Genomic DNA, 13,451 nt, shown 5'->3' with positions numbered 1-13,451 from the left:
TTTAAATGACATTGAAATTCTGAAAGTCCAGTTCTGTAGACGGCCGAAGGGGTGGCGGAAGCATTTATATCTCTGTGGGCGGAGGAAGAGGTTAGTGGTGTTTGTTGGATTGTGACGGGATCAGGATATCTCTGTATGGGGAGGAAAGATGGTTGGCCTTTGTTGGATTGTGACGGGAGCACTTATATTGGTGAGGGATGGAAAAGGTTGTTGGTAATTGTTGGATTGTGACGGGATCAGTTATCTTATTTGGTGAGGAGAGATTGTTGAGAGATATAATGATGGTTGAGAATGATTGCTTTGCAATGGTTGAACGATGGTAGACTTTAACTGGTATCTCTAAACGAATGGATAGTAATAAGTATACCACGATAGTGGGTGAAAGTGGTAGATTGATATGCTGGATTTGAATAATAGAAAATGTTTTGTAGCGCTACTCTCTTAATTTTATTCAGAAGTTTACTAAGTAACTACGAATTGAAAGAGATAATATGTAGTTTCTGTGATCGCCCATGGGATTACGATGAATCAAACTCATCTCAAAGATTTACTCACTAGGTTTTGGCTTAATATGCAGATCCGCACAGTAAATATATGGAATAATATTCACAGTTTATTGTATTTACTAAAACAGTATGTTTGCTCTTGCTTTTATTTGACACAAAAGAAAGTTAAACTTTTGACGCATAGAGTAAATTTGTTTTGACGTTGAATAAAAAGACAAGGAGTGACAGTACAAAGTAATGATATCGAATATCAAAGAGGTCAAGGAAATGAATAAACTCTTTGTTGTTTTATAACAGAAGTGATCATGAGTGTATGAATGTGAGTCATATTGATTGAGAATTTGATGAAATAAAACCGAAATTTTTACTTATTTTGTTCAGAATACTGTCCGCAAACAATGCAATAGCATTGCCAGACAATTTACATAACCGCGAATAAGAGCAACCAATCTTTAAAACTTTCATCTACAACCAAGCAACTCATAAAAACGGGCCCTGAAAAATCAACTTAAACAACAAAATATTAACAAAATAGTCTTGCCGGAAGTGCATTCCTAACACGACTATACTTACCTTGCACTGGCTCCTTCTTTATATCTGGCTGCGAGTCAGCAAACCTCTTCAGCAGATCTTCGGCCAAAGACTCAGCGGTTTCCCCACTGGAGCTGCCACCGGAACCTTCGCTTTTAGTCACCTGGAAATATAGTTCATATTAGCATACATGCCACTGTCTTAAAAGTTGCAAACCTAACCTGCCGCCGTGATTTTTGGGGACCTTAAAACTAACTTATAGCATAAGTAAAAGCGCCAGAAACCCTGATACACTTAAGTCAAAAGGGTTCTATGATTAGGGTTAGAGTGGTATTTAGTTTGGTATCAGGGTTCCGGCGGTAAAGGTACAAACCGCTCGAGCCCTCGCGGCTTGCGACAGACGATATTGCGTCAGAAGTTGCTGCATCAGTGCCTGGAACAAGACAATCAATGTTATTCATTACTTCAATAAAACCTAAATATTCAGTAAGGATGGATAAGACAAGGAACTAAATGAGTAAGGCAAAGTGGAGACGTCTATAAACACTACATTGCACTACATACATAAAAATCATAGATTATGTTTACAAAATTAATTGGTTGAGAAGATTTATACACATTACTGTGTCCACCGGAATAACATTAATTTCGCTTGCATTGTAAACAGGAAACTACAGCAGAATGCCACAACTTCAATGACAATAACTTAATAAATCTTAACAATGTTCAATGCTGCTGCATATTATCTTAACCAAACAGTCGACAGTCCCATTGTGTGTGACCCTAAACTCAATCTAGATCTCATTCAATATTTGAAGGCGGCACTCGTTTGAAATTGAATGCAAAGCTTAATTAAAACCTATAGACAGACAGATAGACATGTAGGTAGATACATATGCACCAAACAGATGCGTACTCAGCGTTAAGCGCCCCCATATTAGCTTTGAAATAAAAATAGGGAGTAACACAATACATCACTATGGACATATACGCGTATTATGCAAATGCGTCTAGGGTTTATCCTTTTAGGCACAGAAGTTATTGATTATTTTAAATGCGAGTTAGGGTTCAAATGCTGTGGGGATGACTTGCAGTAGCAATTTTGGCATCCATGTTACATAGGGTACCTACCTAGTACACATGTAAATATTAGCTGACCCTATTCGCCGTGGGGCTTGTTTTTTGTAAAAAAAAAAAAAAAAAAAAAAAAACACGCACTCACGCCTTGTACTATTGTACTCCCTTGCGGGGTAGGCAGAGGTACATCGCTGCACCCACTTTTCGCCAGAGTGTATGTTAGTCCCAATGTAATAGGGGGCGGGCCTATTGCCATTTGACGGGCACATCCAAGACCCGAGAACAAATATCTGTGTTTAAACAAATATCTGCCCCAGCCGGGAATCGAACCCGGGACCATCGGCAGTAGTCAGGGTCACTAACCACTACGCCATTCGGTCGTTGTTTTTTGTATACCAAACTATATTTCAAATATATAATATATTACTTTAACAGATTTTTGGTCCTGATATTTAGCAGAGTTAAAAAGGTCTGTAGTAAATTTTATAAGAATTGTAAAAAAAAATTGATCATTATGCTACTGTTAAAATACAGTCACAAAATGAGCTTAGATATTCATAGATGTCGCGATTCTAGTTGAGGTTACGTGTCTAGACATCTCAAATCTATTATTTACTATCCTACTTATAAATCATGGATGGATGTTTATTACTCTTTGCTTTTATGAAAATTGATGTACTTATATAAAACTATGTAACACCCCCGCATTAACTTCCCTGGGATTTATTTTTGTTAAATCGTTTAGAGCCTGTTTCAGAAAGTCTCTCTGTAATTATGTTTTAGATACTGACAGCATGTCTTTTATCCCACAGGTAGCCATTATCCAGACATAGTGAAACAGGCCCTCAGCCATCTACATTTACATCCTATTCCTAAACCCTCAAATCCACCCCCCCATACCTGTTGACTAGGCGGCAACGCCTGGTCGTTCCTCTGCAGATACTGCAAGGTATGCAGCTGTTGCGGCGTGAGCGGCGGCGGCGGCGGCTCCTCGCGCTTGCCGGGGTACGGCGGGGGCGCCGACTTGTGTCGTGAGGACATCTCGGCGGAGATGGGGAGGTTCCACGCCTCTTCGATGGAGGGGAGCTGGCGGCGTCTGGTGGCGGGTTAAAGAGTTAGATGTGGTGAGTTTTGAGAAGACAATGGTGGCTTTTTTATTGTATTTTATATAAAGAATTGTATGTGGGCATAGTTAGGAAATTTTATACATATTGGTATAGCTATAATTTTGTTGTATAGCCTATGTGTAGCTATAAAATATATGAAAACACTAACTATAGTATTCGTTTGCAAGAGGTTGCAATCTAGATTGAGAATAAAGCTTATTGCAGTTGCGTTTTATATTAAAAATGAGGCTGATACGTTTATTAATGTATTCATGACAATCATGACGCAATATCTTTGTATTTTCCGAACGCTTCGATGGGTATTTTATTCATAATATCCTTAGATATTAATGAATATTTGGCTTTTCCTTAGTCTAGTACGTTATCATTATCAAACATGAGTTATGATGTTGCGCTTTATATTTTTTCAATCCCATGCCATATCTGCCGAAGAACCGATTTCCTTTGTGGTTGACTAAAACTTGAATAGAAACCACAACTAAGCAACATAGCGTGGGAAGCCCTACGGCCCACTATACAGATCATGGGCGATAACTGGCTGATACCTAATGACAAAATAGACCATAAAATTTTATACTCACTTCCCAGTAACCGACGGCATCGGCGCATGCGCAAGATGCGCCTTCAGGAACGCCAATCGCTGCCTCAGCGCGGCATTGGTCGCCGTGGCCGCCGAGCCGCCATTGGTGTAGCACGCGAACGCATCACGCGGCATCTGACAGCTCTCGTATAGGCTGCCCAGATTGGTCCATGCGGCCGAGTGGCCCTTGTCTAATTGGACGGCGCAGATGTAGGCTTGCAGCGCGTCCATTGGCTGGTTCTGCTGCTGGTATAGGACCCTGTAAGGGGATGGAGAGTTTGGAGAGGGTTAGGGCTAGCTAGAATTTTAGACATTGAAGTAGGAGGAATGCTGAGTGCAGTGTTGAGAAGCCCTTTGGGAGAGGCCTGCGCCCAACAATGTTGCTTGATGATGATGATGATGAGGATGGTTATTTTGCAAGAAGTCTTGAGATTATCCTATCATATTAGAAATACTGTAATTTTTATAAATACCCTAATAAGTAGTCTAATTAATTTTATAAGAAGTGAAGTAGTGAAATGTAATTTTTCCAACATTTATATGTTAGTCACGATAAACGGCACTATCCATTCCACACACTTGACTCACAGCCATGAATGCACAAGTTGCCAATTTTCTTTGTATTCACTCATTTGCATAATAAAATGGATATCTTGAAGCTAATACTATGCAGTACGCAATTTGCTGGCGTACAAAGCGCATTTATCTAACCTTACAAGCAAAACAACGTCATAAATATTTTACAGCAGGTTCTTTGTCCTAAAAGTTTCATTGTTTCTGCAAGTCAGCAAAAAGTAACTTTATACTTTCAGGTAGGGGCAGTAACTGTAATTTTTACGACCATGAGTTTAAAAAGAACATTTAAAAGGCCAGCAGACGTCGGTATAGCCCTCATCCAAAAAACAATAACTTAAAACGAAGCCACTCAAACATAAAACACATTCAAATCCATCCACTCGTATTTCTGTCCCACATAAATAAATAATCGTAAATACAAAAATATGGATCACGAAAGGAGCCTAGGATACTATATGCTTCTTGGTTAACCTAGGCAGTCTGCGACTATTCTGACTGGCTAATCCTCTCACCAATACTGTCACACTAGTCCAGCTCTAGCGTTTCACACCTACAAGCTAATAAAATCCAAAACATACACAGCCAACTCACCCAATACTGCACCAAGTGTCCGCATTCCCCTCGCTCTTCTCCACCGAGTTCCGGTAGGCTATGAAGGCGTCGTGCACCTTCCCTTGCGCCGCGAAGGTGCGTCCCAGCAGGTACAACCCTGCTCCAGAGTCGGGCTCCGCCGCCACCGCGCGCTGCAGGCACCAGATGGCGGCGCGGGCGCGCGCGGGGGGTTCCCCGAGAGAGGCGCAGCGGTGGAAGAGCCAGCCTAGTTGGGGGGTTGGTGGTTAGTTATTGGGTACAAAGTACTGAACAGAATTTCTTACACATTTTGGTGTAAGGGAAGCTGACACCTTGAATTAACAATACAAAGATGGTAAAATTGCGGGCAACAGCTAGTTGGTTATTGTTGGATATAAGGGTTGAACGAGCTAGCCAGCTGGACTGAGGCCTGATATGTGGGAGCAGAGCAGTTGCCTGATGATGATGTTGAATCTATGGGTGGTGTGGTATACTATAGGGTTTAACTAACTTAATGCAAACACTCAAGTCTGTAATTATAAACTCCTTACGGGGTAGCTGCACAGCTGCAGTCATTGCAGCTTAATTTAAATCGAATCCAATAAAATAAACAAACAAAAATTCCAAGCTTTTTGTCCCGAAATCTCAACTTCGAGCTGTCAAGTCCAAAGATACGAATCCACTCGGCTAATGAGATAATAACTTCCTCACGTTTCCCCGCTTCCTGTGGGGTAAGGGGTTGTCGTGTGCGTATTTGTTTTACTGCTCTATTTGCCCGGCGGCGGCAGGTGGCCGATCACTGCAACTTTTTATAAAATATGTCGGCCATGGATAAACCCACAACTTCCGCCGAAATGTACCTAACAATTTATTCAGAGCTCTTGTGTTTTGGCATTATGCGGCCGCATGACGGCATGAGCGGGCCAGCTTTAAAAAGTAATAAAAACATGCACCCTTCATTGTTTGGCAAGAAAATAAAAGAAAGGAGAAAAAGAGTATTACGCCTTAAAACGCCTACGCAAAAAGTTAAACAAAACTACGTCACGTACAAAACGCTGTTGTTTGATTATTGAAAAGGAAGCCAGCGCGCTGCTTGTGTCGAGGTGTTGATTATGAAAAAAAGTTTTCGAAGCTGTCGACCGAAGCTTCTCGAACAAACATTTTTGGTATTAATTACTTCAATTATGAAAGCTTGTTGTTTACCGGTTTTTTCCTTTCCGGTGCGAGCGTAAGCAGTCTATTGTTTTATTCATTGCATAACCACAGTTAGTTTTTACTGGAACCATTTAATCTAGAAACCGGATTGATCGATGATACCTTTATCGCCGGTAAAGCCTAATAAGGAAGACATAAGTTTGCAGAAAAACCTCGCGTGTTAGGTTAATGAATTTCTTCAACTGCGAGAGTGCACGAGGAAGGCAGTCTTCAGTGATATATCACTGCTGGTTATCGAGTGATGCGGCTTGAGTCATCGATATTGGATCGTGAGCTGATCGCACAATAGCCCGTCTTGTTGTTTCAAGAGCTCAAGTAAACATGCATTGTTATGTAAATGCTGGAGTGGCCCGTAACCCGTTTATGTATCTATGTATGCGCCTCCGTGGGAACCAAGGGCCTGGCTATTACGTGCAATAGAAATAATCATTCCGCACCATATTCTATCTGTTACTAACCTACGGAAAAACAAAAGAAGGCACCGCATGCCCTATGTAATTACTGTGGTAAATAGCGGTTAGATTTGATATTTTCCTGTAATGTCGCTCATTAATAGCTAAGCACCTCCGTGGCAGCCTGACCGACAGATATTATTTTAACTAGCTGCAATGAGTGGCGTACTTAATAATTAAGTTACCAGAGTTTTTCTTTTGTGACATACACTATGCTTTTAAATAATAATTATCGTATAAAATAATAGACAACAGTATAAAAAATCGGTTGCAAAATTATTGCTGGGATGTAGAATCCCTGACCATACCGTGACATGTTCCATAAGCAGCATGAACCATGCTTTCAGAAGTCAAGAAGTTGTTTGTCTGCTAAAATTTACTTAGCATTCACGACTTTGACACGCAAAAAGAAGGACGGGAGAAGACAATGTAACAGTCAGCCTCGCTTGAACTCTCTCCAGTCGGTCAGTCCATTCTATTGCGTAATGTAAGTGATAAGAAAGAGTATCCACATATAGCCACAATAGGGCACTATACTCCTGCGTCCTGAGCAATTGCGTGATCTAAATAAGTCGAAAATCTGTCTGGAGGACAGTATAATGGAGGATAGGTATATAGCTATGTAGCTTCACCCGTAAGGAATTAAAGACTTGAGTGCTTAATATCTACCAACATAGTATGCATACAAACTCACCAAGTTGCCGGCAAACATCAGCCTTCAGCGAGGCGGACAGATGCGGCTCCTTCAGCAGTCTCTCATACGAGTCCCGCGCGCTCTTCCTCAAGCCTCGGGCCTCGAGGAAGTGCGCCGCGTGGAAGCTGAGCTCCAGACGGGTGAAGGTGGCGTCCTGCTGGGGAGCCAGCCGCGAGCGCCGCAGGTGCGCCGCCGCCGCCGCCCAGTGCCGCCGCGCCTTGAACATCAGCGCCAGCCGGAGGTGCGCGTCCGGCGCCCGAGAGAACCCCGGCGACACGTACAGAGCCATCTGCAGCGCCTTGGTAGACCTGGTGGAGGAAGAACAACAACCCTACACGTAGGCATACGACCCGTTGTTGCCCGGTGTCGTTTACCCCAAACACATTTACACTAATTGTTAGCTCTTAGCTACAAACAAAGTCAGTAGACGCTTGCACTTGACCGTAGTAGAAGGTCAGACGGCACATAAATATCGCTCTTGTCATAACAAAAGTACACAAGGACAACGCACCCATCGTAAAAGCGGTGCTCATATAATAAAAGGTTCAATTTTTTGCGCGTCAGCCTCTGAAGAAATCTTTAGAAACGCTGGGTAGAGGGAGACGTGTAGTACAATGACGGGGCCCTATTCTCCAAAATCTAAGCCGGACGATCGCTTTGTGCAGCCTCCACGGACGGGATTGCATTACGATCCACAGGTACGCCTCAAAAGAATAAATCTTTAGTTATGCTATATCGTAAAAAGTCTTAATGCCTTTACTGCGAGTTGAAAATAAGACGAAATAGTCAAAAGGCAGGACCCAATCGTGGAATGCTTCTTGGACGTCAAGGTGCATCAACACGAGGAATGGTCCGCCAGTGATTGCGGGAGGGCGCGGGGGCGGCGCGGGGCGGGGTGCATCACAGGAGCGTAACGTCACCGATGCGCCCGCGGGGGTCGATGACCGTCTGAGGCTCAGGACGGTCGTGCGATCGATCGGACGATGCAACCCAACGTCTAGACGAGCGTGCCCGAAACACGCACCGAACGCCTTTAGCCCGTTTTAGATGACCTCTACTGACATTTTTGCGTATCGGGACAAAGGAGCGAGACAGGTGTAGTCTCCGCTGCGAGAGCTTAAAACGAAGTCGACATAGTTGCGGAGCTTTCACTCCGGCCTCACGCAGGTACGTACGAGCCACTCGACATTTCATTGTTCCGACGTAATGAGCCATGATTGCCAGCTGTCACGCAACATTCAAAACTTCGGAGAAGCTTCCCCCATGTATAATTTCCCATTTCGAAGTCTGTCGAGGTAATTGTAACACAGGGACATAATTTCAATACAGCCAGTCGATTGATAATGCGAATTGTGTAGAACTTCGGGTTTTACGTGCAAAGTTATCAGTTTATGAAGGGAACGTGCTTGTAATGTTGGTTCGATTGCCCCATTTGCGACGATAAAGCGGTACATGTTAACGTTTGATATGATAAGGAGTACGGTGTACTTTAGTGGGGACTAATTGAAGGCAATTCGCCGGAGCGAATAGCGCATAAATATGTCGCGGGCGTACATTACACGCGAGCACTTCCTACAGTTCACTGTACACCGACGTCGAACAATGAATGCTAACTAATTAAATTACACTTGTCGGGTTTAGTAGACATGCGAGCGCAGAACCATAAATACACTGCAAGGGCGAAAAGCATGCAACCGTGTTAGGTTATTTTGTTTGCTGATGCATATAATGTTTCAATCTCGGTTCGTCTTCAGGATCATTCAACTCAATTAAACGAGATACGCTGCTTTTGTTTTGGATTCGCACAAAAAATACTGCATCAAGATCAGGTACCACCGAAACTGGTATAGGATTATCCTTTGTCCGACCCCACAGCTGACGTCCCATTTATCTCCAAATCTTCATCGAAGTAAGCAGCCTTTTCTGGAACTTTCATGGTCCGTATAACATATTTCGGTCAATCAATATCGAAAATTGTACAGCTTCTTTCCGAGAAGATTGACAATGATAGTTATAAAGTCCACATGTGGCTTGATCGTGTCAATAAGAGCGCAATTCGGGGAACACACGTGGTGAATATCGATACACAATGTGTATTATTACAAGCTTGTCGGGCTTGATAACAATCCGGTTCGCTACCTGCCCGAAACCCGCATTATCTCAGGTACCGTGGTGCACGCGAGCATATTTAAATCTTTAAATAAACTCCACCATCGCTCAGGGCACCGTTCTGGAATATTGGAAAACAATTTCACAAATATTTTGATACCCCACGAGCCGAGCGCCCGGCAATTATATTAGCTGTTGCTACGAAAATTGTAGCTATGCGGCGCGAAGGTGAAATAGCTGTTCTATCGTGAGTTGATAGCAGTAGTTCTATGTATGTACTAGCGACATGAACATGACATAGCGTTGATACATGCACGTGATAAATTCAACCATATGTGCTTCAACATTGCTGTTGCTATGGCTAGGGCATATGACAACAGTAAAGTAAATGGAATTTCCCTGAAAACTTCATAGGCTCTGTTATTTTTATTAGTTCAAACCCGCCTTTAAAGTATGGAAATTACGGGAATAACCTTCCAGAATTTGAGGAAGCCCATTTCCTACAAAGTGAATTGTTTGTGGGTTGTGTGTGTTTGTTTGCAAAGGTAGACCTTTTCCAAATTCATGACTACATATGATATCGCTTCTAATCGCGTAAACACGTCGTTTGCGAGAAAACTCCTAAGATCGGTTTAGCTGAGCGGAAAGTGGCGAAGAGTGGGGAGTGGGGGGCACGGCCTGACCCAGTTCAGCAGCAGCTCAAGGACACCGCTATTTGTGTGAGCACTCATACACCCGGCGTGATCGCACATCATGTTTTACATAACTCATACACATTTGTTAGCTGCGCGTGCCACTTGTTATCGGCTCGGCAACAATCACACCCACCGCGCTCATACCACTACATAATACATAATGACGATTTGTTCAGCTTCATTGTGAACAACTTCAGACTAAATGATGACTATTGAAATCATGTTAGCAACAACAGGTATGTACGGTGGCCTGCGCCTAAAAGTATACAGGCCGAGTTTTTAAAATAGCGATCTGAAGCTCACATGCTGCTCAAGCACATCCACATAAACACCACTGCTACACACATCACACACAACACGTCCCCGGATTTATAACAGATGTAGCTGGTCCCTTCATCATCAGGGATCGCTATTTTAAAAACTCCGCCTGTATACTTTTAGGCGCAGGCCACCGTACGTCATACTAATTTAACTTAGGATACTGAAAACATCAGACTAAGTAATTAGATCACCAACATCCGGTCTTGAATTTTACTGTATTAGCTGAGCTACGCTACGATGGCAACCTAGTTCCGTAATGAGTTTGTGAAACTGACATTGGCCGCGGAATTAATGTTTGTAAACATTACGCGTTTCGGGCGCCATTTCCGAGAACCCCTGAACATTCTAGAAGGGATTAGGTCAAAAAGTCGCGCAATTTACTCGCAGCAACACTGGCTCGTGAATCGTGATGCAATCGCGCGATGCATAGAACTACTCACCTCCCAACTAACATCGTAGCGTTAAAAAAACTCTCATATAACTTGTATAATGGTTCCATTCGAAAATTAAAGTGTTAAGACATAGCTGTATAAGAGTGTAGGAGAGTGCTCTAACTCACTTATAACCACGAAAGAGGCCCACGATTTTGAGAGTAAAGGCTTTAGAAAGTCTGTAAAACGGTGTCATTGAAGTGTTTAAGTTATAGAAAGCCTGTAGTACGGTGTCATTGAAGTGCTAAAGTTACTATTGAAGAGCGTTTAATCACTCTCAGCTAGAACTTTTACCGGTATAGTTGTGGTTGTAGAATGGTTATTTGACTCCCTGACTCTTATTTGTTTGGTAAAAAAGGGTTAAGTGAGTATGTTACCGTTTTTAGAATACACTTTTACCATACAAGATGTATGTCTTTGAAAATATTAGTGTCAACCGCAATCATACGCGACAGTATTAGAGTGACAGTATTGATTAATACTAAATAACAGTAAATATAATATATTAACTTGACTTAACATGTTTTGTGAATTGAAAATAATATGCCATTGTAATTTTACTGTAATGTATACCATATTTCCCACCTCAATTTTAATGCGCTCCGAATTTATTAAGGATTTCAAATGAAACATAAGTAAATATAAAATAGACGACTCAATTTTGTATTTTTTTGTATCCTTACTGTATGTCCATTAGTTTCATAAATCGATTGGCATGACTGGAATGACAAAATTCACATAAATAAGTAAGTATTTTAAAGCAAAATATTGTTTATCCCAGCAATTTATAGGTTAGGTCGCCAATGCAAATGGCGAACTTACATTTAAGACATATAGACTCACCTAAGTCATCTATTACACTTTTTGAAATAGAACACCCTTAGCCAAGGGTATTATGCAGTTTTAGTCGATCCGCACAGTCTTGCTTAACACCGTTACTTTTACAGTCTACTTGCCAAACGCAATAAGCGTAAGTTAAGTTAACCTTAAAGATTAAAACTGCATTGTTGAGTTTTCCAACACTGTAAGAATCTTGTCTTACTGCACTCTTGACAAAATCTCTTTTATAACCAATTCCTGCAGCCTAAAGTCAATATGACACCTACAGATTTATATGAGTATTAAAGGAAACCACTTAACAACCATAAGTGTTAAAAAGTGTCAGTGAGCACTCTTGTATAGCTTTAGGTTCTAGAAACAGTTTAAACCTATAACATCTTAATTATAATTGCTTCGACTAATACCATTTTAACACTTAAACCTGCTGTTAACACTAATTTCATTTTTTAACTCATCTTTATCGCTTTATGTTAGAACTGAGATAATTATAACACAGTTATACAGGTTAAAGTTATAAAAATAGCTGTAACTGAGGGTAAAATGTTTGTTGGGCTGGCCTTATTCCGCCAAGGCCTCGTGCATAGCGACTGCAGAATGCACTTGTGTGAAGCGATTGTATGCAACTCAACTAGTACAACCACGTACCTACTCAGTAAGCGGCAGATACCAGCGAGCGAGGGCATTCTATTGATAATGTAGTACGGGCAGGGCTCGTTTATCGCAGCTCGCGTCACACTACTTGACTTGACCCAGTTCCGGCTGATTCGCTACCACTTTTAGAATGCTACTCCCAAACATCATTATGATCTCATACGGAGAAGTGATCTCAGAGTATTGCGAGCGAGGCAGGAGGCAATGTTTGCGGAAAGAATTCAATAACATCTTTGGAATACAAAGAAATAAAAGGAGCGTAAGCCGTCGAACAAGTCGAGTCGATGCAGAAGTGGTTACGGTACATGCGACCAGTTTAGCCTAGGCCGGTAACTAGATATGGAGCTGGCGGGCACATCGGGGCCTTGATGCATGCGGAAGTGAGCGCGGCTCGCGACAGCTGCACTCGGCAGCCACTCGGCGACGCAAAAACTGATGCGCAAGGATAGATTATGGCACTGGACAGGGCATGTTCTTCACATCACTTATTTATTGATTGTGTAATGTTGGAAACGTGTTCGAACTGCTGATGCACGGCAGAGTGCTGCGCGATAAATTGCATTCTTCAAATATTTTCCGATTCAATGCTCCATCAACAAAATATGAATTATCTCGAGTAATATTTTGTTGAGCGCAGTGCAGACTAATAGCGTTTTCGTGTACGAGATTCAAATCACACGATGGGTTGCGGGAAGTTTAGGCGCAAAAAATGCTTCCCCCAGCCTTGCAAAGGAAGCGAGCGTTCTGTTCTGCACTATTATTACATTACAAAGCCGAGTGCCCTTGATAACAACCCCATTCATGCAGTACACAAGTGCCGCAACAAGTCCAATCACTATTTTACATGCAGCAGTATTAAAAACGCGGCCCCAACCATCCCTGACATAGAAAGGGTTGGACCCCTTGTGAACGTTTTCTAAGCTCCACGTCATGTGTGATTGTTGCTTCGATGAATGGTTACTGTGTCGGCTAGAATCTCACGCTATCAAATATTCAAACATTCACTTTTCCAAGTGAGATATCCATTTCATGCCAAGAATGAAGGAAGGAACCTCTAACGGAAACTTTAGAAATTC

General features: G+C 42.1%; 1 protein-coding gene across 2 annotated transcripts in view; it reads right to left on the bottom strand.

Annotated features, from left to right (window-relative positions):
* The window catches only part of LOC105391295 (lysine-specific demethylase 6A), a 28,084-nt gene that overhangs the window by 5,651 nt on the left and 8,982 nt on the right, over nt 1–13,451 (bottom strand). For both annotated transcript variants that reach the window (XM_048633081.1, XM_048633082.1), the window contains 6 exons: nt 7,329–7,636; nt 4,989–5,214; nt 3,823–4,080; nt 3,015–3,210; nt 1,411–1,470; nt 1,080–1,200 (listed from right to left, as the gene is read on the bottom strand). In XM_048633081.1, coding sequence (XP_048489038.1) covers nt 1,080–1,200; nt 1,411–1,470; nt 3,015–3,210; nt 3,823–4,080; nt 4,989–5,214; nt 7,329–7,636 — 1,169 coding nt within the window. The remainder of the gene's footprint in view (nt 1–1,079; nt 1,201–1,410; nt 1,471–3,014; nt 3,211–3,822; nt 4,081–4,988; nt 5,215–7,328; nt 7,637–13,451) is intronic.

The sequence above is a fragment of the Plutella xylostella genome, chromosome 5, assembly GCF_932276165.1.
Source record: "Plutella xylostella chromosome 5, ilPluXylo3.1, whole genome shotgun sequence".
Classification (NCBI taxonomy): domain Eukaryota; kingdom Metazoa; phylum Arthropoda; class Insecta; order Lepidoptera; family Plutellidae; genus Plutella; species Plutella xylostella.
This window is presented reverse-complemented; position numbering and strand designations above follow the sequence as displayed.